This window comes from Carettochelys insculpta, chromosome 2, assembly GCF_033958435.1.
Source record: "Carettochelys insculpta isolate YL-2023 chromosome 2, ASM3395843v1, whole genome shotgun sequence".
Lineage (NCBI taxonomy): Eukaryota > Metazoa > Chordata > Testudines > Carettochelyidae > Carettochelys > Carettochelys insculpta.
This window is the reverse complement of record NC_134138.1, coordinates 240097563-240122070: the sequence shown is the minus strand read 5'-3', so window position 1 is coordinate 240122070 and position 24508 is coordinate 240097563. Positions and strand designations below refer to the sequence as shown.

Genomic DNA, 24508 nt, shown 5'->3' with positions numbered 1-24508 from the left:
GCTGGAGCTCCAGACCCCTTTGAATTGCTGTGGCTGAGCAGCTCTAGCTGCGCACAGCTTGGAGGGAGCTCAGATGGGAGGGTGGCAGCTCTGTGGTCCCAGTGGCATTGAGGGCCGAATGCCCTAGGCCCCACCTTTTCTTCCAATGGCCCTCCCCCTTCCAGGGAACAGAGCCACGCCTTCCTCCCACCTTGCCTAGAGGCCCATGGCAGCTCTTAGCAGCACTGACCAAACTGCACAGAACAGCAAACCGGAGTGGCCGATGTGAGAAGTGGCAGATTCCACCCCTTCCGCTGTCCCTCCAGGCCCAGCTGTGAGGGGCAGGGGCCAAGCCTGCCAGGAGTCAGGTGCAATGCAGTCTGGAAGAGAAAGCTGAGAGGAAGACATGATAGCAGTTTTTAAATACATAAAAAGTTGTTCCAAGGAGGAAGGATTAAAAAATGTACTTCTTAACTTCTGAGGATATGACAAAAAGAAATTGGCTTAAACTGTGGCAAAGGAGGTTTAGGCTGAGCATTAGGGGAAAAAACTTCCTACTAATTAAGGTAGATAAGCACTGGAACAAATTGCCTAGGGAGATTGTGGGATCCCTACCAACGGAGATTTTTAAGAGCAGATTAGACAAATGCCTGTCAGAAATGGTCTTGTTTTTGCTTAGTTCTGGCTTGAGTGCAGAGGATGGGACTAGATGACCTATTGAGGTTCCTTCCAGTCTTACACTGCTATGATTCAACAAAGCAATAAAGCACCTACTTAACTTCAAGCACTTAAGCATATTATAGAATCATAGATGATTAGAGTAGGAAGAGACCTCGGGAGGCCATGTAGTCCAACCCGCTGCTCAGAGCAGGACCAACCACAGATCTAGTTAAGTCTACTTCTATGAAAGTGGTAAAATCTCATTGGCTTAAATGGAATATAAGCATGTGCTTAAAGTTTTTACTTAAGTGCTTATTTACACAGGCATGACTACCTGCCCTTTCCTGGCTATTCTTTGCAGCCAGTCTGCAGTTATGTGCAGTAAAAGAAAAAATAATAATTTGAAATATAATAGTAATGAGCCAAATTATTAAATATTTATTAAATATAGTAAGACCTTCATATATAAAAGCACAGGTGAAAATGTAGCCATGGATCTAGAGGTACTAAGAACCAATAATCCATGATAAAAAAAGTATGAGAAAAACAAAATTAAAATACAGAGAAACATGTATCATATAAATGCAATAGGATACTCAGAATCATAAAATCCTAGAATCCCAGGACTCAAAGGGATCTCAGGAGGTCATTGAGTTCAGCTCCCTGCCTAAAGCAGGATCAACCCAAACTAAGTCATCCCAGCCAGCACTTTGTCAAGCCAGGAATTAAAAACCTCTAGGGATGGAGATTCCACCACCTTTCTAGGTAACGCATTTCAGTGCTTCACCACCCTCCTGGTGAAATAGTTTTTCCTAGTATCCAACCTACACATCTCCCTCTGTAACTTTAAATCATTGTTCCTTGTTCTGCCATCTGTCACTACTGAGAACAGACTCTCTCCATCTTCTTGGAATAGAGCTCCAAGATCACTGTTTGTCACTGAACATGGCCATTGTATCAGTAGTGGCATACAACATGAGTCCATGCAAATTTTCTTTAAAATTCTCTCCCTTCTCAATTCCAAGGAGCCTTAATAATTCATCATTATCTTGGCTCCATTTGCCTCAAGCCCCAATTACGAGGCCAAAAAAGTGGATATTTCTACTCCCAGTCAGTTCTCCCAATAACCTCCTGAAAATCAGAGTAATAGGTCACCTTTTCCTTGTGGGCCTTCTCCGAACTATTAGGTTGTCTTCCCTTTGAACAGTCACATCCACTACCACCACAGTTTCCCTTCTAACAAAAACAATATCTAGCTTATGCAAATAGCCATCTTTATTCCTTAAATATGGTTTCACTATTGCTTTCCATCCTGTCTTGCCTATTTTATCAATAACCACGCCTACTACCCTATACAGTCTTTTTATTCAAGCATCTCTCATTTTAAAATACTGCCTGGATATATGCAGAATTGTTTCCCTAACTTTCCCAACCATCTACACATAGCCTGCATTTCACTTCTCCTTCTAGCTAGTGTCTCTCAGGTAGGGAAACATTAGCTCTTAATTGTTGTGCAGTGATAAAGGAAGAGGATTTAGCCATATATGGTCTAATCAGAAAAGAAATACTAATTACTAATTAATTGGGTCATTTTAAGAAAAACATCATCCCAATTTCCTGTCATCTGAAAGTGCCCCATCTTTCAAATCTCTTTGATCTTTCCAGCTCCCTCCACTTTTCTGAGTTCAGGGCAACTGCACTATACATTATAATCTTAACAACTAAATATTCCCCCCATCCCTTCCTCTAGCACAGGGGTCAGCAACCAAAATAGCAAAAAGAGACATTTTCTTAGAATTTGGTAAAAATTCAATAATTCAAGACGCACAATGGATGTGAATATGAGATGGTCCTTAATAAATAACGTCAAACCATATTTTTTGTCACCTCTACTTTAAGAACAGTAAACATACAATGATTTGTAATGCACTACATGTTTACTGCAGGACAGTCACAAACTTTTTAAATATTCCATTTCCTCATACTTTACATGTGTGTTTGTACTACTATCTTCCTGAATTTCACTCCCGAACCCGCTTTAATTATGCCAATTTTACTTCACATATAATTTCAGTTTTCTTTCTTAAAATGCATATTGCCCTTCACAGGAGAAATGCCATAAGCTTCCTTTTCCTTTTCAAAATCAAGACTTTATTAGCAACACAATCAAAACACAGATACAGTATCATATCCAACAATGCACTGCACAAATTATAGTAGAGCCTGAGTAAAATATATGTCCATAAAATCATTAATTTGGGGGTATTTTTCGCAAGCGCTCCACAAGTGGCTCTATTGAGTTCATGATTTTTGGTGTCTAGAAAAGCTATGAATTTGGAGGTCAGGTGATGCCCAGAACCAGGATATGAGAATGATTTCTTTCAAAATGTGGTCCCCATCAAGTATGTTATACATGTCCACTGGTTTGCATGGTAACTGATGGAAAATACTCTCCTAGTCCTTAATATGCCTTTTGTTATGACAAGCCTGCCATATATTACATTTCTTTAACTTCCTATATAACTATGCACATCATTAAACAAGTAAATTCAACAGAATATGAGAACAAACTATATTTTTAGAGTGTAAGGTCAAGATATTAATTATATGAAGCTTCTGAATTGGAGATGATGTATTACTCTAATATCGCAGCCTAAATCTTGTCTACCCTTGGCATAGAGAGTACATTTAGTAATTTATTTTAAACATGGGTGCTAATATTGAATACATTAATATTTCAGCTGGAAAAGAGAAAACAGAGGTAAGAATTAGTTCATGTGAAATGTTTTATATCCAGGGTCTCCTGCTAATGCTTTTTAAGTAAAGTAGAATATACTTGTATATTGGTAACTTCCTTGAGGGACAGGTACATGTAATTCACCATAATGCTTTCATAATGACTGCATGGAGTTCGAAAATACTAATTCATTCCCTTCTTGGATCTGTCAGGTATGGAGAGGAAGTAATAATGAAGCAGCAGCAGGAGCTTTGCTGGCCACAGGATGTGGAAGTACAGCTCCTGGGTCTGTTATTGCTCCCAGCAATGTGATAACGACAGTTTTCCAGTCTCAGGATACCCCAGGACATGGCTTCTCTGCATCTTTCATAAGCAGTAAGTGATACTTGAATTCAGATATAAGGCATCCACTTTGGACTGCCTACAAACTTTTTTTGTGACTAACTACTGTTTCCTGGCCTTACGTTCAGCAAAGCTCTGAAGTGCACAGCTAACTTTAAGCATGCCAGTAGTCTTACCAGGGTCAATGGGCTCATATGCTGGAAGTTAGGCAGATACTTAAGAGCACACCTAAATGAGGGACTCCATTTTTGTTAATGCAGCTTTAACTGAGTTATTTGGAAGAGAGGTTTCTAGGATCCTTGAGGAAGAAATCCATTTGTATGTCTTTTCTTCACAATACTTTGACTCCTTGTAGCTCGTGCTGCCATCCTTAGGCCAATTCTACACTGCACCACCCTTCTGGAAAGGATATGCTAATAAGTGAAGGGTAGCATTCAAATGAGGTGCACATTTAAATATCTCATGCCTAATTTGCATATTCCCATGAGATCTCACTTCTGGAAGAGCCTTTTCCAGAAACAAAAGCTGCCATGTAGATGGGGTTCCTTCAGAAGGAAACCCCCCTCTTGGAAAAACTCCTTTTCCTTTAGAATAATGTCTACTTCAGAAAGATTGAAACCTATGGCTGTGTAGAAGGATATTGCCTTAATAAAAACAGATTGTTTCTGGTGTTCTGCCAAAGCAACCCTTCTGTGACTTTAATAAGGCTTTTGAAACTGGCTTGTGTGACCTCCTCATAAACAAACAAGGGAAATAAAACATAGATGGAGTTGCTATAACGTGGGTGCACAAGTGGTTGGAAAACCACTCCCAGAGAATAATTATCTGTGGTTAACAATCAAGATGGAAGGGCATTTAGAGTGGGTTGGTTCCGTTCCACATCTTCAGTGACGTCATCAGTGGTTCCCAACATTTTTGGCTTCATGCCCTGCTTTTGATTTTTGAGAAACCCCCCGCCCTCCACCTCTTTTTTACTGCAGGCCAGCCACCCGAGTTGCCTGTGAGCCGCCTACCTGAGTCCCTCCCCTGCCTAAAAGCCAGGCACCACCAGCCCCTCATCTAACCCATCCTCCCCCCAACCCACACTAACTTACCTTTGCAGGAGGCAGCTAGCTCCATTTGGGCCTTTGCTGGCTGCCTGCTTTTTATAGCGGCTGCGCAGGGTTGCCCATGTGAAATGGCAGGGGCTGAGAACTGGAAGCAAGGGCCAGCTTTTTCTTCAGGTGAGGGGAATGACTGGCAGGGGCTGGGTTGCCTTGCACCTCCCCTGGAATTTCTTCATGCCCTCCCCAGGGAGGCACATCCCCCAGTTTGGGAAACCAAGACTTAGATAAATGGCAAAGAGAGTACTATCAGGGTTATAAAGATCATGGGTTACATCAAGCTGGGAGGGTTTCAAGTGCTTTGGAGGATAGGTTTGAAATTCTAAATGATATGGACAATGTGCAGAAATGGTCAGAAGTAAACAGGATGAAATTCAATAAGGATTCATGCAGAATACTCTGTTTAGGAAGGAATAATCAATTGCATTGCATTGAAAATAGGAAATCATTGCCTTAGGAAGTACTGTGGTCATAGTGGACCTCAAGCTAGTGGACCTCAAGTGAACATTGTTGCAAAAAAAAAAGTGAATATAGTGAAAAAAGTGAAAAAAGTGAAGTCTGGGATGTATTAGAAGGAGCACTGTAAGCAAAATGCAAGAAATAATTCTTCGTCTTTACTACACACTGTTTAGGCCTCAGCTGGAGTATTGTGTCCAGCCCTGGGAGCACCCATTTCAGGGAAAACAGAGACAAATTAGAAAAAGTCTAAAGAAGTGGAACAAAAATATTAAAGGTCTAGAAACCATGACCTGTGAGGGGCTATGTCTACATGGGCAGCTTCTGTCAACAGAGGTCACTGTCAACAGAGACACCCCAGCAAAACTTCTGTCGACAGATAGCATCTATACATAAAAGCAGATCGACAGAACAATCCCCTCTGTCGACAGAGAGCGGCTAGACTGCCCAGCCCTCTCTCAGCAGAACAACTGACCAGAAGCTCTGCAAACAGGGCTGCCTGGAGAAGCAGAAGCTCTCTTTGTCGACAGGAGTGTCTACACGGGTTCTCTGTTGACAAAACACTGTTGACAGAGGCACTATACCTGATTGGGAATGGGGATAACACTGACGACTGAACAGCTGAGTTTTGTCGACAAACTCTCAACACAGCACTTTAACCATGTAGACGCTTGGCACGTTTTGTTGACACAATCCCAGTTTTGTCAACAGAAGCTGCCCGTGTGGACACAGCCAGGGAAAATTAAAAAAACAAAAAAAAAAAAAAACGGCATTTGTTTAGTCTGGAAAAGAGAAGGCTGAGAAAGGGGCATGACTGCAGTTTTCAAGTACGTAAAAGGTTGTTAGAAGGAGGAGAGAGGAAAAACATTTTCCTTAAACACTGAAGATAGGGCAAGAAGCAATGGGCTTAAATTACAAGGGAGGTTTAGACTGGACATTAGGAAAGACTTCCTAACTATCAGAGTGGCTAAGCACTGGAATAAATTGTCTAGGGAGGTTGTGGAATTGCCATCATTAGAGATTTTTAAGAGCAGGCTCTCGACATACAACTGTCAGGACTAATACTTAGTCCTGGAGTGAGTGCGGGGGACTGAATTAGGTGACTTCTTGGTGCCCTTTCCAGTTATAATATTTTATGATTCTTTGAACAAGTTTCCCTCCATTTGAGCCCGTTTACATTCAGCAGGAAAACGTGTTAAAATGATTATAATAGCACTAAGCCAAAATAAAAAAAGTCCACAATCACAATAGATTTTGATGGTTGACGTCAGAACTGATACGCATCAGATGCTTTTCATGGTGTCAGTTATTGCTACACAATTAACGTAAGGTTAGATCCTGCTCCCATTAGAGTCAATGGCAAAATTCTGAGTGAAGACAACAGCACACCTCACACATTCTCCCATCTAGTCAACAGGTGTTCATAATTTGACAGTATGAATATTCATAGTATCAACTCTAGGCCCTTTCATTTTAAACCTGTTGATTTTCACATACTTACCACCAAAAAAGGACCCAACAGGTTAGGAAGGCTTTTGGGGTTGGAAGAAACTACTGATACCCACTCCATTAGCACAAGCCCAGGCTCTGTGTTCTAGTCCTGGTTCTGCCTGTAGCCTGCTGGGTGACTTTGGAAAAATCACTTTGTTGTCCTGTGTCTGTTTCCCCATCTATAAAATAGAGCTAATGGTACTGACCTTCTTCATAAAGTTTTGGGAACTGCTGATAGAAAAAAACTTTGAGAACTAGGTATTATTATTATTATTATTATTATTATTACTATTATATGAAAGATAAATAAACTGGGCCAGCCACACTTTGAGGGTCTGTCCAGACAGTCAAGATGGTACAACACGCTCCACTCTCAATGTCTCATCAGCTTTGCTGTTCAGTGCAGGCTGATGTGGGTGGAGTAGGGCAATGGTCCTGTCTCTGTCCTGTCACTCTTCAGGTATCCCTTAATCCCAGAAGCAGTAGGCAGGAATAGTTCCTGTGATCTTCATAAGCGCTATTATTACTCCTGTCCAGGGACTACTGCAGCACCAGCTATCGCCCCAAAGCCTGAAAGGAGGAAAAGACCCTTACACCTGCTCCTCACCCACCTAATATTGCAGCAAGGCACAGTCATATCCTGTACTCATTGTTTTTGTCACTGTTAAAAAGAGAAACTAAATGTTATGGTGCTACATAGACTTTACCTGTGGTTATTCTTATTTGCAGGATGTGGGGTAAATTTCACCAGCCCTACAGGTCGCATTGTCTCCCCTCACTATCCCAGTCAATATGGCAACAACTTGAACTGCAATTATGTCATTGATGGGGGACCTCAGTCATTTGTCATGCTGCGTTTTGAGACTTTCCATTTGGAATGTAAGTGCTTGCTTTTTGTAATAGCTCCAATGTGTTGTGCAAACTGTAAAGCCATTTGGAGAATGGCATGATAAGTATCCCGTTTCGAATAATTATTATTTAAATTCACTACCCCATTTTGCAAAATAGTGACCGGCAATCTTCAGTTGGTCTGATTCCATTTAAAAAAAAAAGGTCCAAAAAATTGGAAAATTACAAGAAGATGGAAATCTTGTGAGAAAAGCTGCCAACTGGTTATAATACAAAAACGGCTGTTGGGAATTTTGAGTTTTGTCCCTAGTTTTGCCACTTACTGTGCGATCTTGACCAAGTCACGATGCAATTTTTCTGGGCCCCAATTTCCAACATCTGTAAAAAGTGTATAGTTATACTGTGCAAGGGTACAGTCATAGCTAATTAATGTTTATACAATGCTTGGTGATCTTCAGTTGAAAGGCCTATGGGAGGTAGAAGTGATGCTACTATTTATTAATTAGGAAGCTTTCCTCTTGAGAATTTAGCCAGATGAGAAATGTCTGGCCCTATTGAATTCAATGGCAAAAAATTGACTCTCAGGATTTCATCCCTGAAGTCTTGTCACAGCATAGTAGATTCCTGACTGTGCAAATGGTGTGGTTGATCCCTCACACTGCAAGATGACCAGGAATCTGGATCATTGGGAACCATTTAAGTGGAGGCTCAGACAGGTAGCCATATTAGTCTGTAACTCAAAAACAACAAGGAGATATACAAAAAAGTTGTTATATAAGGTGTTTGGATAATCTGTTTTCTCCTGTATTTCTGCTTTTGGCTGAAACCATGAGGTTAGGAGGTGAAAAAATCTTGCTTTTGTAAAAATATTTTGAACCTCAAAAATTGTAATCTTTTTTTAAATTTGAGTTTGGGGCAATTTCATTCAGCAGTGGTTTTTGTCTAAAGTAGTTTGCTGATCTACTATTGAAATATAACCTAATCCTTTGTGAAGGGGAACAGGTCACCAAAACAGAAGCAGTAAACATTTAAATTATCACTTTTAATAAAAACAAATATGGCTCTTCAGAAAAAAATGAAACATTAAAACCAAATAGTGCTATTTCCACATCTTATTTTAAGTGACTATTTAGCTTCAGCATTTGCTTAAGTTACAATTTTTCTTTAAGGGTATTGGAACATTTAAATCAAATTAAAATAATATATAGTCACAAATGGTTTTCAGTATTTTGTATAAAAAGACATTCAGCAAATATACTTGCAATCTCTACTGATAAAAAATTGAGATAAAGAGATAAGTAATATAGACTTTGTGATAAATGATACATATCATAAATATTTATTTTGGTCACTTCACTGTGGGTCTGATTTGCTCCTTTATTGTGGTCTTTATCAGTGTACATAAAGATAAAATCCTTCATCATTAGAAGGCAAGAAATTAGGATATGAGTAAGAGAACATCTGGTGGCGAAAGAGGAAGTTTGTCAACCACCAGAAGCTGCTTATAAATTTGTTTTCACAAGGATCTTAATAAAATAAAACTTTGATCACCTAATAGCAGATTGAAGTTGCCTGGGTTTAAATTTAAAGAGAAAGAAGAAACTTAGTCTTCAGTTTTACAATCCCTTCTGCACATGCTTATAATTATGCACGAATAATCCCTCTGAATGATGGGACTGGTCACATATAAAGTTAATCATGTGTCTAGGGTGTGTAGTATCAGGTCTTTACTTCTCTTTTACAGTTGCAGGTTAAAGTCAAATTGGGTATAAGCATTCACAATTATAGTGGAGTCAGCTGAGCAGTGAGACTGCTTTGAGCAAAGGGGAATTTGGCTCATTAAACCCATTTTACACACACAGTTCAGATTTTCCTGTTTGGGTACCTGAAGTTTAGATATAGTTTAATCAAAATGACTTACTACCTATTTGACCCTTGAAAACAAACAAAATTAGTTAACATATAATAAAATATTTTACTGAAGAACTGAATCTAAGACAACAGTTTTTAAAGTAGGGACTGTAAAGCACACGTCTCATTTACTTTAACCTATCAAAGTATTTTTTTTAAAGAACCGTATGGTAGAAGGAAATACTGTAGAGTGGATTAACACGTCCTACCAGAAAATAAGATCCCTTCATTAGATAAAAGCATAGATTTCTGTGGCAGAGGTAGTGTGTTTTCTGATGCCGCAAAAGCAGTGGAAAGAACAACACAGACTACAAAGGATCTCTTGGTAGAAGAATCAGCCATAACAATGAAATAATTTTCAGTGTTTGCATGTGCAGTCTGAATAAGTTCCCTGTAAAGAACATGTGCCATATACCTTCAGTCAGTCACCATATGCAATAAAGCAATCAAAGAGAAAGGAAAGGACACCCAAATACAACTGCACTGGATGGAAATATTTGACAATTTCATAATCAAAACTTGAAAGCACCCATCAGTATTTGTACGTGGTAGCTAAGCAGCTCAGCTGGTGTAAACCATCTCTCCTCATCCTGAAGTACATCTCTATGACAGAGCACACAGGGTCACAGAGTCTCATTTTCACTCTACTATCGGAGGGGTAGCTGTGTTAGTCTGGATCTGAAACAGCAACAAAGGGTCCTGTGGCACCTTATAGACTAACAGAAAAGTTTTGAGCATGAGCTGTCGTGAGCACAGGCTCACTTCATCAGATGCTGAGCACAGACTCACTTCATCAGATGCATCTGATGAAGTGAGTCTGTGCTCACGAAAGCTCGTGCTCAAAACTTTTCTGTTAGTCTATAAGGTGCCACAGGACCCTTCATTGCTATTTTCACTCCAGTCTCACTAGTGAAATTGCATTGTCCTCTATTGGCTCCTTTTACTCTTGTTTCCCTTTGTTATTCTATTTAGTGTCAGGAATAAAGTTTTATGTGCATTTGTCTGGTGGATGCCAATATCTGTGTCCTACATCTACTATTTGCCATAGAAGATGCATTGTAGGTGGGTGGGGCTCTCCTGCGGCACCTGAGAGAGCCCACTCCACCTAGTCTGGGTCTGCTACACCTGCTCCAAGAAGGAAAAAGAGAGGGATTATTTGATCTCAAGGGTGCCCATCCTTCAAGCAGATCAGTCTGTACACATTTTGGGCTCTTTCCTGTAATGAAGGAGAGTGGTGGCAGTTTATTCACCCTGTCACTAGGCACAGCATGGCAGCACACACAGCTGAGGTGCTGGCCGGCAGTCAAACACAGCAGTTGCAGCTCACTCATCCTGACCTTAAGGACCAAGTTGGGTCTGTGGCCTATATTCCGGCGGAGAGTAACCCCAGTGCAATCTGTGGAGCTTAGGTTTGGGGCCAGCTGAGGAGCACAGACTTCCTGGCCTAAGGAGGGAGGAGCACTGCCACCTTGGAGTAGGATGTCAAGAGAGACAGGGGCCCACCCAACACCACCACATCCCAGCCCAGGGCCCCAACAGTGGCAAAGCAGTCTGCCACTGGGTTAGTGGAGATATGCCCACAACATGCTGACCTGATTTCAGGCTCACACTCGACCAGACTATTGTCTTGTTGCTCTGGGTCACTTCCTTCTCTTTAGCTCAGGTGCACCTGTGTTCAGGGGTCATCTTCAGTCTCCTTGGGGGATACAGTAGACTAGAGGCACTCATACTAGTTCTTCCACATCAAGAATGTCACAGCTCCCTGAAAGATCAAGAGGGTCCCTGGGGTAGCAGTAGTTCTCTTGGGTGCTCTACTCCAGCTGCAAAGAAGCTGCATCAGTTTCTTCTAGCAGCTCCATCCTCACTGAGCTGCTGACCTGGCCTTTTATGCTTCCTCTTCCTGTTCTGCCCCTCCACTTCCCTCTCCAGGTATCAGGTAGTCTTCAGGGGAATTCTGAGTACCATGAATACTTTGTTGGAATCATATAAAATAAGGGGTAGAAATTTCCTACAATATTTAGTCTAATTTTGTTGGACTACATGGCTTGCTTTCTAGATGAAACAACCACACTGTGTTCTCATGTCATCCCAAACAATCATTTATTGTCTTGTTTTTTGGTTTTTTTGTTTTTTAAATCTTAAATGCTGAAGTTATAATTTTGCAATATAGGAAAAGGTTGCTGATCCATTTTGGAATCTTCCACAACCGCTTTCTCAATTGTTACAAGACGCTTGAGAAAATAAATATATTTTGCAATATCTTCTTTTGAAAGAGGAGAATTTTAAAAGACTTTTGTAATTATTCACTTTTGAAATAGTTCCTGTGCTATTTGATTTGAGGTGACAAGCGTATAAGTAATGAAGGAATATCGATTTCTACAATAGCAACAACAATGGTCCGGAGCCCCAATTACAGATCAGAACCCCATAGGGATCATACTTACTTCAGACATTTCTTGGGCCTTTTTATGTTCTGGTGTTCCTAGAATGGCAACAACTGCTCTAGCTCATCTCTCATAATGTCTTCTCTTTTCCCCCAAATAGACAATTAATACCATGTTTAATACTATCTAAAAGATTCTTAGATGCATGGATTTTCCTTCTAAAAATTCTCAATAGTTTAAGAGATACAGAAAATATCACCAGCTCCATTGGCTTCAGCTAGATCCCAATCTCCACCTGAAATAAAATGGGATCAGACTTTAACAACAAAAGTAAAACCTTAAGCACTTTCTCGCCCCAATGGACAGCTATTCCCATCTTTAATACAGTTTTAGAGACTTTGTCAACAATGTTTTTTTTTCCATCTAAAACTCTTTCCAACCAAAGGGAAAGTGAGGAAGAAGTTTTGCAAATGGAAGCCTTACTGAACATGTTACGTTTCAGATGCTTTAACTTTTCTGTATCTTTACTAAAAAGTTCAAGGGATATTGAATGGCTTGTTTGCCATAGTACTAAAGAAGTTGATGTCTCTGTACACCAAACCTTGAACTTTGATTATCATTGTATAATTGCAGACAATGATGGAGTAGTGACTGGCCTATTGGTAATATTTTGGCCCATTTTTTCCGTTGGACTTCATAAGACTCCACTCATTTGGGACATGAAAGACCAAGGTTTGAGCCTCTGCTCTAAGAAGTAGTTAATTATTCATACCAAGTGGAACAGCTCCAACCAGAGAAGTTGTGAGAGATTCACAATCAGCAAAGAAGCTGGTGGTTAGGCACTTAAAGCTGAGTCTTTCACATCCCATGCAAATGCCCCTAAACACCTGGCAATTTGTTATTCTTATTCATTTACTGTTTTTTTTCACGAAAAAAAATTCAGAAAGCCTGTTTTGTCTTAATGTGGAACAGGGTATTTTTTTAAACCTCAGAAATGTTCACAGGACAGGAAAATTGTTTCCTGACTTGCTCGATCCAAAGTTATTTTCTGCTCCAGTCTCTGCTCTACAAGCATTCAGCCTCAAGAAGAATTAATCCTGTTGTGTATAAACTGGACCCTTGGTACATTCAAATTTGCAGCAACTGATATATGCCTCCTTGGGAAGTTGATTATCTTGGGAAGTTGATTATCCTCTTGGTGCCTCATTGTCCACATATATAAACATTGCATTAATTTCACAGGGAATTATGGAATTCACAGAGAATTTCATATTGTAAAGTTATTTGAGATCCTTGGGTGGAAATTGTACATATTACATGTTGCACCTTTCAAATCCAGGACTCTCTCATCTGGCAAAATCCATGGTCCAGTAAAACCATGGATTTTCCAGGACCAGAGAGTCCCAGGGCTGGGGATGGGGCCAGCATCTGCAGGGCCGGAGTCTGGCAGTCTGGCTGTAGCCAGTGTCCACAGGACCCAAGCTGAGACTGGAGCAGGTGTCTGTCTGGCCGGAGCTGGCCTCCAATAGTTTGGCTGGGGCCAAAGCACCCTGGCTGCCCCAAAGCAGTGCAGGGTCAGCACTGAAGCCCCATGTCAGCCACAGGGAGTGTGAGGCCAGAGCTGATGTTTCTGGGGAATGTGAGGCTGGAACTGCAGCAGCCACAGGAGCATGTGGCCACCTGGCAGCAGAAGCCTTGGACATCCCCGGGTCTGGCAAATTTTCTTATTCGGTACCCATAAGGTCCCAAACATGTTGGACCAGGAAGGTGGAATCTGTATTATTACATTACTGTCGGAGGTATATGTATCTAAATACTCAGTAAGTTTCATTTAACATATGCTGCTAACACATCTACATTTCACAACCTTTGCAGCCCAGGCACTCTCAAGTGGAACTTGTGCATATGATGGAGTGAAAATTTTCAGAGGTACCAACGTAACTCCATACCCTGTCACCACAATGTGTGGTACTGAGATCCCTAGGCCTGTCAGTACCTTTGGGTCCATGCTTCTCAACTTCTACACTGACTCTCATATAGTAGGCCTTGGATTCCTGGCAACATACAGAATAATCCGTGAGTAGTAACAGCAATCCACTTTGGTGGGTAAAAGTAGTTTGATTTGATTGGTGAATGTCAGTTGCCTTTTCTGCATGTGCACCACAGCGGGGACCACAAGCATAGCACTGGTGAGGAGACATTGTGCTGTTCAGTGCTATGCTGTGGGTTTCCATCAAATGGACAGAATTCATACTCCCTATGGTGTCTATTTAAGAGTAGTACCAGGGAGTAAACAGGGCTGTCCCATGTTAGGGCATTCTACTCTCCCCTTGTACAGGAATTATCTACATAAGGGGATCTGGATGCGGCCAACACAGAATACATGCATATTCTATGCCCATCTGCTGCACAAACACAATAGGGTCCGAGTTGGGCTGTGAAATTTTATTTTAAAATCATATTCTAAAGATACGTCACTGATTAATTTACCTGAAGAAAATTTGTTATTACATGCAGGAGGATGACACAAAAATAACACTCTGGGCCTAATTCTCAGTTACACCAAGACACCGTAACACCACACTGCCAGTCTAACAGGGTCTTAAAGTGGGCTCAATTATATTTATACCTACTCATCAGACACAGCCTAACAGTGCCTTAGTGTCATTGAGAATCAGGATCTAAATATGTTTTTCCTTTCAATGTACACACTCCATAAATATATATCACGATTCACATCAGATGTCAGTGTCTTTTAAAGAGGAAGTGGGTATTAAGAAAGAGAAATGAATGTGGGAAGTTCTTCCTACTGCACCAATATAGTAAATATTAATATTCAGTTTTCATGATAAATTTAACTGTTGTCTGGTTTTTACGAGACCACTTCGTTTGTGTCCGTAAAGGGTGCGGTACATTATGTGACGCACCTTTTAAACCTGCCCAGAAATTATACTATATTTTACCAAGGCTGTTCTATAATAAAGTCAAGAGGTTTTGTTTTAATATGAATCACCAAGGCTAGACAGAACAGCTCTGAAGGATGACAGTGCACATTTAGTCATGAAAAGACCTTCAGAACTCACTCAAGTTGGCTGCTACTATGTAACTTGTGACTTCTGACATTTGAGAAATGTAACTATGGCCTTATTAACTGGTTGCTCTGTACAGCACACATTCTAGCAATTAACATTCCTCTTCCTTTGAGTTGTTTTGTTTGCTGAAAGAGAAATGAAAAGGCTTTCCTCTGCTTGCCTAGCATGAATGCTGCTTTTTAATCCACTTAGCTTTTGTCTCTTCTTTGTCAATGTTCCAGTGTTCAGTGTTCAGCAGCCCCCCTACCTGAGCTGTGAATGTGCAATGAAGGGCTGTGCATGCAACCACCTGCGTGAGCTGTCCTTTGAGAAGGTGGCAGCTGCCTGGGGCAAAGGCTGGTCCTTAGAACTTGAGAAGCTGAGGTGGGCGGGTGTTGGGCGATTTGTCAGCTGACCACAGGGAAGCTGAGACCCTATTAAGGTTACAAAATAAAGAAATGACTAGGCAGTGAGGGTTTTAGCTGATACTGAACAGGATTTGTCCCCTGCAACCTGACCCTGGCAAGATCCATGGTGTGAAATTCACAGGAGCACCTTCATCTCACAGCTTGCAAAGGCTTAATCTGACCCTGTTCTGAAGCAGCTTGGTCTCATATACAGAACCACCTGGTCATAACATCTCCCCAGTGGCACAGACTGTGACTCAATCTGCTGCCAGAGATAGCAGTGAGTCAATCCAGTGCTTTCCAGATGCTGCAGCATGGGAGAAAGCAGATTTCTCCCAGCTGACTGATAGCAGGAAAGACGCTGGGTGAAAAAGTGTGTTTTATGGATTTCTCTCCCACCCCCAACCAGCTGACACATCCCCAGAGGAGAGGCAAAGGAAACAGCCTCACAGTGACCAATATGGTTCCTCCCTTCTCCACCCTTCGAGAACAGAGTGGAATTCCTTATCACTCCAGAACAATCCCTCTGCTCCAGCAGGAAGGAGCTAGAGAGTGATGTTAGGAATTGGGTTAAATGAGAGGAGATGGAGTGAAATCCTGACCCTATTTAAATTAATGGTAAAACTCCCACTGAGTTCAAAGGAGCCAAGAATATACCATTTCTCAAGTTCTCTAGCCACCAAGTAGCACCACACAAGCTGCTGCGGAAGAGGTGCAGACCCAGTTCTCAAGATGCACTTGGTTCTTAACAAGTAGGTATGACTTCCTGGTGCTTACCTCTGCCCTGCCTTTATGTCTTACAAGTCAGGGTCAGGATTTTGCCTAACAGTTATTGCACAAGCATGATAGCTGGGTGGCGAGGAAGGGGGTAATGTACCAGAAAACTGTAACAGTGTTACTAGGAAACTTCCAAAATCATAAAAGTTCATTTTATATTTCAGGGTACTATAAACATCCACAATAAACTCTGCTTAGTGTGGCAAGGAGAGATGCTCCTGTTAGTTATTAAGAATCTTGCCTGGCCTGTGTCTGAACAGTAAAATTATTCATAATACTCTCACATTTGGGATCTAGTTTATATTCAGATACAAATTGATCTCTGCCTCAAATTTTTGTTTTCATTGCAGCTTGTGGTGGTCTATTCAATGGTTCCTATGGCACAGTCAGCAGCCCTGCCCATTCATTTACTGATTATCACAACAATATGAACTGCTCATACCACATCACAGTTGGAAACAACAAAGTTGTGGCACTCAAGTATGTAATCCAAGTTCAGAATCTCATTAAGTGGGACAGAAAGTCTCTGGTACTATTTTTTTAAAGTGTTTTGGTATAGAGAGTCAGTGGAACTAGGAAACATCCATGCAAAGCTCTGCAGCAGACCTGTTGAAAATTGTCTTGCTAACTATCAGTTAGGTATTATTTGCAAGATATCACTATTGGTTTAGATTCCCACTGTGCTTGCAAAGGAAATAAATCATCACATAAAATGCTATTCACTCACTGAGCTAAACTTAAACAATTGACTGCTTTGGAGAAGATATGAGCTTATGAATAATGCAAATTAAAATCCTCTTTTGGATACTAGTGACCTTGTTTCCTTAAAGCCTGGACAACAGTCCCTTCCGAGAAATGGCATAATTTAAAAAAGATGTTATAACCACAGCATTTTGCAGCTTATGATTTCTTAAACAAAATAACTTTTGCGTTTTAATGATGTTAATACTTGGTTAAAGCGTTCGGAGGGCAGGAATTATGAAAAGGCTGAGTCTGAAAAGAATACATTTGCCCAGCTAAGTAGTAAATGTTTTGTTTCCAAATATTTTTACAGGTTAGTTTCATAAAATAGGAAAAGGTGTGTCCTCTGCCTCATACTCTTTATCCCCTATGCCCAATTATGGGTCAAATTCACGTATAGGTTTGGATCGAGTGAAACTATTTTGCCCACCTCTATCCACCCTATGCTTGGCACTGGCCATTATTATTAATACCTGATTTTTCACAAGCACCAGAAATCACACAATAGCTGAATAAAAACAAAACGTCAATAATGTAACTGTCTACATTGTATCTTACAGATTTAATGACTTCCACCTTGAAGCTTCCTCCTCTTGTTACAAAGATTATGTAGCTGTCTATGATGGGTCAAATATCTTTGCTCCACTCGTTGGCAAATTCTGTGGATCAGAAGCTCCTCCAACTATTAAGAGTTCCAACAATGACTTGTTCCTTTTGTTTAAGACTGATTTCTTTGAAGTAGCTGGGGGCTGGAAAGCATCTTTCAGAGAGACAATAGGTAAGATTTTACTATCTTATGCACTGCTGCCATGATGTGATGACAAGCCATGTTCTCTGGTGAGCTGCTGTTGTAGCCTCTGGCAACAAGGTGAAGCTCTTGGTAGTACAAGCGTTGTTGTAGGCAGGCTGGCCCCGGGATATGAGATGGACAGTTTGCGTAAGATGACCTGAAAAAGAGCTTTGTGGCTCAAAAGCCTGTCTCTTGCACCATGGAAGTTGGTTCAATGAAAAATATTACCTCATTCACCTCATCTCCCTGGTAGTACAAGGCGACAAATGTGGACATAGCCTGCCTTTCACTGTAGCAAGTAGCTATGCATGTGGGGCCTGTATTCTATAGGCTGCCCCATAAGTGCAGGCATAGACTCAATTTAACACTTACCTACTTCATAAAATGAACAGCTGTCCCCTGAGTGGCAGAAGACAGAGCAGCACCCACATCCCCTCCTCTGGAGAATTTTTTTAAATGCCAGCAATTGTGGATGGACCCCAGCTCAACAGTTGGGCTCTAATTCTGAGAAGGAGGCTAGTGATGGCCTAAAGACAGACACCCTCCTTTCCTCTCCTCCCCTTGCAGCACTGTCTCTCCCCTGCAACACTCACTTCAGACCTTAGTCTGTTAAAATCGTGGTGCCCCAATGAATCATTTCACTGACCTCCCCTAAATCCTTTGGCCAGGCCAGCATGTCATTCTCTGATTGTAATGGAACCAATTGATTATGCAAGCACAAACCTGGTTTTGTGGGTTTTGGATACTACTGACCTAAGAGCAGTACTTGATTCTTGCTTTGGTCAGATGCTTAAATTTTAAAGTCCATCTCCCTACCTAGTCTGAAAGGTGCTCTGTTCTCTTCCTGTAACATCTGTAGCAACTGTTGGTGAAAAACTATTAACAATTATCACTCTTAAACTGCTTTCATATGAAATCCAACATTTTATTGTGTAAATAATTCATTCTCTGGACAAAAAAGACATAACGGTTGTGTCTGTAAAGCATACACTCAGATTCTCCAGAACGAAAAGCCTTGTGGTAGGGTAAATATAGCCTTTTGTTGAACCACTAAGCACGCACAGCAAATAGCTGTTTTTCATTTGTTATAGTCTGAGAAAGTATCTAGGGATAAGAAATATAACTGGCACTATAGTCTTGCCAAACATGGTATTCCCAAATAACCTCCTGGCCATTGCCATTATTAACTCCTCTTAGCTTGAGTCCAGTAATCACTACAGAAAACTGCAAAATTTTCCTGACATATTTCACCAAGTGCGCTCCTGCTAATGTTGTTTCACATGGTGCTCTCTGTGGAAAGCTATTAAATACCAGCTGTGATAGGTCTCTACTTTGGTAGGTCAGTGCTTCAAAGATGAGATTGTCAGGGTCTCCCAAAGCTGTCACACTTGGGGCCTGTCTCATGACTCACACTAGCGGGTGGTCAGAAGTTTCTTCTGGCATTAATTCTAGATTGGTGGCTTTAATCCTTTTTTCAATTACAGACCCTCCAAAAATTTCAAATGGAGGTTTAGAACCCTTTAGAAATTTTAGATAGTCTGCAGACTTCCAAGGGTCTGTGGACCATATGCTGAAATCGCTATTCAAAGTAATAAGAATGTTTTGTGGACCCCTTAGACATAGACCTTGTCTTCCCTATGGCAGCAGTCAATCTACTGGGGTTGATTTAATAGATCTAGTAAAGGCCTGCTCAATTGACTACAGACCAATTTCTTGTCAACTCCAGTACACGAAGTATAAGGCAAGCGGACAAGAGGGTTTCTCTATTCAGTCCAGCATGGTGTAGACACCACTATAAGTTGACTTAAAGTACAATGACTGCAGCTGTATTATTCATGTAGCTGCAATTGTGTAGCTTGGGTTGACCGAGAGCATACACCAACCCTTAGTCTGTGGATCCCCAGTTTGTGGACGATGGGTTGGAGACTCTGCTCTAGATTTACTAGAAGCAGTGAAAGAAGCCACAAGGCATTAACCCTAGGGTATTTACACAGGATTCTGAAGATCTTGTGCTGGTGGAAAGTGACCAAAAATAGAAAATCATATCTATCTATCTATCAATCTATCTATCTATCTAAAAACTCACAATACCATAAACCATTACATCTTGGCTTGGCTGATACATAGCCCCAGGAAACTTTGTAACACATCTTTGTAATGTGAGTATAAACAATTCCACTTAACAATTGAGACATGAAACCACAACCACTGCAGAGCTTGTTATTTTAAATTAGTCTTTAGAATAGCTCCCAGTGTCTGAAAAAATCATATGGTTTTGTAGGACTACAGAAAGAGTATCTCTACACTAGCAAATGCAATCAGATGGCAATTTATGACTGCAAATTACTGAGGGATATCTGTAGAACAACTGCAAGTATAATTCTCTATTATTCTACGAGTACATTATTCTGTTGCTATGTTAGAGAAACAGAACTGGATAATGTAATTATTGTGCTCTGTTTAATGTTGTTATTACATCTTGGAAATTGGTGAGTAGAAGCCATAAACTCAGTTGCAGAAAACTAAACTTATTTCCTTTATTCATAAGTTCTTCAAATTTCACTACTGATTAGGCTTCTCTCAGGTCGGTGCCAAAAGGAAGGTTACCTGTACTTCATCCTTGAGCTACATCTACATGTGAATGCTACATCGAAATAGCTTATTTTGATGTAGCGACATCGAAATAAGCTATTTCAATGAATAGCATCTACACGTCCTCCAGGGCTGGTGCCGTCGATGTTCAACATCGACGTTGGGCAGCACCACATCGAAGTAGGCGCTGCAGGGGAGCGTCTACATGCCAAAGTGGCCCACATCGAAATAAGGGTGCCAGGAACAGCTGCAGACAGGGTCACAGGGCGGACTAGCGCTTCTGGGGCAACAGCTAGCCGCTCCCTTAAAGGGCCCCTCCCAGACACACTCAGCCTGCACAGCATGCGGTCTGCAGAGCCATAGGCACGCACACCTCGGCGAAGCAGTATGGACCCCCAGCAGCAGCAGCAGCAGCAGCAGCAGCAGCAGCAGCCAGAGGTCCACACAGCTGCCCCTGCAGGAGCAGTGGTTGCCCTGCTCAATGCCCTGCAGGAGGCAGCTGATCACCTTCTAGTCACAGAAGAGGAGCTGCCCCCAGGGGAGGAGGAAGCAGCCACAGACCCTGCTGCCCCCCCCCCCCCCCCCGCAGCACACGCCGCCGGCTGTGGAGCTACCCCACAAGCACCGACTGGTGGGAGCCGCTGGTGCTTGGTGAGTGGGACAATGACCACTGGCTCCAGAACTTTCACATGAGCCGGCAGACATTTCTGGAGCTCTGCCAGTGGCTCACCCCCGCACTGAGGCACCAGGACACCTTCATGCGGCGTGCCCTCAGCGTTGAGAAATGGGTTGGCATCGCTGTCTGGATGCTGGCCACTCCAGACAGCTACCGATCCGTGGGGCAGCAGTTTGGCGTGGGCAAGGCCACCGTCGGGGCTGTCCTCATGGAGGTAAGAGGACCCACGGGAAGGGGGAGGCAGCCTTGGAGGGGGAGGGCAGCCCTTGCCGGGGAGGGCCAGACACACCCTGCACACCCCTCACTGGTGCTCTCCCATGTCCTTCCCCTGCAGGTCGTCCACGCCATCAGTGCCCTGCTCCTCCACAGGCTCGTGCGGCTTGGGGACCCGGATGCTGCCATCGCAGGGTTTGCCACCCTGGGCTTCCCAAATTGCTTTGGGGCTCTGGATGGGACCCATATCCCCATCTGAGCTCCGGAGCACAGTGGAGGATGCTTCCTGAACAGGAAGGGCTACCATTCGGTGGTCCTCCAGGCCTTGGTGGACAGCCGGGGCCACTTCCTGGACATTTATGTTGGCTGGCCTGGCAGCACCCATGATGCCTGAGTGTTCAGGAATTTGGGCCTGTGCCGCCGGCTGGAGGCGGGGACCTACATCCCCCAGCGGGAGATCCCTGTGGTGGACACCACCATGCCCCTGTGCGTCGTCGCAGACGTGGCGTACCCCCTCCAGCCCTGGCTCATGCACCCTTACATGGGCCATCTCTCAGCCAGCCAGGAGCGCTTCAACACGCACCTGAACCATGCGTGCCAGGTGGTTGAGCGAACTTTTGGCCCCGTCAAAGGGCGCTGGAGGTGTCTCCTCACCCGCCTGGATGCAGGCCCCACCAACATCCCCCAGGTTGTGGGTGCGTGCAGCGCACTCCACAACCTGGTGGAGAGCAAGGGGGAGGCATTCTTTCAGGGCTGGGCTGTGGAGGCTGGCAGGGCTGACATGCAGCCACCTGGTGCCCCCAGTTGCCAGGTGGACCCCGAGGGGATCCGGGTCCGGGAGGCCCTGCGGGCCCATTTCGACCAGGCCGCTGGGTGAACACTGGCAGGCCCCCCACTGCACCCCCCCCATCCTCCACAACACTCCCTGCCCCCACGCCCACACCACAGAGCACCCAAGAGCACACCCCCCCACACTTTTCTTGCAAATAAAAATAGACTTGTTGTTTTTGAAACCACAAAACAGTGAATTCTCTTATTAATACTATATATATATATATATATATATATATATATATATATAAAAAAATAGTGGAACAAAAGGGGGGGACTATTTTCATGGGGGGGCAGGTACCATAAAAGAACAAGGGTCTAACACAAACTATATACAAAAATAATGGGGATATGTACAAAGTGGGGGGGGCCATGTCCTGGGCCCCGCACCCCCTACTGTCCAGCGCCTGGGGTTGGCGGGTGCAACCCTTGCCTCGGCCTCAGCCCTGGCTGAGGCTGGCTGGGGGCCGGGTGAACCAGCAGATATGGCTGGCGGGTGTCAGCAGGCCCCAGGTCCCCCTCGACGGAAGGCCCCGGGGTGGCGGATGGCGGTGGGAAGGTGGTCGGAGCAGCGGGTGGAGCAGCGGGCAGGGTGGGCAGGGTGGGCAGAGCGGTGGGCGGTGCGGCATGGGGGGGCCAGGTAGTCCGCTATGTGCTCAAAAGTGTGCATAAAGGCCCCCCATGCCTCCTGGCGCCAGGCCAGCTCCCGCTCCTGCTGGGGGTCTGTCGCCATCCTCTGCTGGTGGTGGCTCCGCCATCAGCCCCGCCCTGGGGCTGGTTGGTGCTCCGCCAAGGGGCTGGCCTGCAGCGATGGCCCCGGTGGCCTGTCCGGGACCACTGACACCTCGCCAGCACTCTCCGGGCCCTCCCAAGGTGCAGCTGCGGAACACGGGGGGGAAGAAGAGTGGAGACAGCCGTTAGTGTGGCCTTCGAGCCGTGGCCCTTGTCCCCCCACCCCTCTGCTGCTGGTTCCCCATCCCCGTCCCCGGGAGATGCTGATGATGATGATGGGTGTCCCACCCCCCCGGGGGACCCTAGGTTCCACTCCTCCCATCCCCAGGTATGGGGCATGGCACTGTCCTGCTGGGGGGGCAGGGGCTGATGCACTCTTCTGAGGGACATGCCACTGCTGTCCTTGGGGCCATGGTCATCTGGGCATGTGGAGGGCCCTGGTCATGTCTCTTGTCCCCGCCCCTCAACCCCAGGGGTGTGCACCGGGGGGGTACATACCTGATGGTCCGCTCCCATGGTCAGGGGACACCCTCTGGGCGGACGCCCTGCTGGAGCTCCGGGACGGCATGATTATTTGGAGCCCCCCTTCGCTGGAGGAGGATTCCCCCTCCTCCTCCTCCGGCATCTCAGGGGTGGGCTCCTGGGGGGGGGCCCTGGGGTGTGGGGCTTACCTCTGGGGCGGACTCCGCCTCCGTGGCCTGCTGGGGCTCATTGGCCAAGGTGTCAAGAGTGGCCGGCGGGGAGGAGGTGTGCCGGGGGCCCAGGATTTCCCTGAGCTCCCTGTAAAAGGGGCAAGTGGTGGGGGCGGCTCCAGATTGGCTGGCCGCATCCCGGGCCCGGGTGTAACCCTGCTGCAGCTCCTTAACCTTACTCCTGACGTGGTCAGGAGTGCGGGCAGGGTGACCCCGGGCGGCCAGGCCCTCGGCCAGCCGAGCGAATGCATCCGTGTTCCGCCTCTTGCTCCCCATTACCTGGAGCACCTCCCCCTTGCTCCAGAGCCCCAGCAGGTCCTGGATCTCGGCCTCCGTCCAGGAGGGGCCCCGCTGCCTCTTCCTGGGCTGGCTGGCTGGCTGGGAACCCTGGCTCCCCTTGAGGGGGGTGCCCTGCGGGCGCTTGGGGGGCTGGCAGGCGGCCATCACAACGGGGGCGTGTCTTGAGGCTGCAGGGAGGCATGCAGGCTAGCTGCGTGTTACTGCTACTGCCTGCACACGCTCTCAGCTTCCTGCACAGGAAGGCAGGGGGCAGGAAGCTTTAAGGGGCCGCTGCATGCGGCAACCATAGAACTCAGGGGCTGGAAAGAGCATCTCTCAACCCCTCAGCTGATGACTGCCATGGCGGACCCCGCTGTTCCGATGTTGCGGGACGCGGATCAGCTACACATGCCCTACTTCGACGTTCAACGTTGAAGTAGGGCACTATTCCCGTCCCCTGATGGGGATAGCGACTTTGACGTCTCGCCGCCTTACATCGATGTCAACTTCGAAATAGCGCTCACCATGTGTAGATGTGGCGAGTGCTATTTCGAATTTGGCACGGCTACTTCGAAGTAGCCGGCACGTGTAGACGCGGCTTTGGAGAATTTTATAAAAATGTGGTCACTGATATGGGGGATGGTTGAAGAACAACAAAGAAAGAATCAGCAGGTGTGTAACTCCCCAAAACATTGCGGGGCACACAAAAACTAGGCCTCATAGGAGCTAAATCCTGAAAATTGAGGAAAAAAGACATGGTTTTAATTAAATCAGTTCACTGATATCAATGATACT

General features: G+C 44.4%; 1 protein-coding gene across 1 annotated transcript in view; it reads left to right on the top strand.

Moving 5' to 3' along the window:
* Window positions 1-24508, top strand: part of CUBN (cubilin) — a 250358-nt gene that overhangs the window by 203797 nt on the left and 22053 nt on the right. The window contains exons 56-60 of the mRNA XM_074985503.1: window positions 3589-3751; window positions 7498-7647; window positions 13788-13988; window positions 16518-16647; window positions 17469-17686. Of these exons, the coding sequence (XP_074841604.1) occupies window positions 3589-3751; window positions 7498-7647; window positions 13788-13988; window positions 16518-16647; window positions 17469-17686 (862 nt within the window). The remainder of the gene's footprint in view (window positions 1-3588; window positions 3752-7497; window positions 7648-13787; window positions 13989-16517; window positions 16648-17468; window positions 17687-24508) is intronic.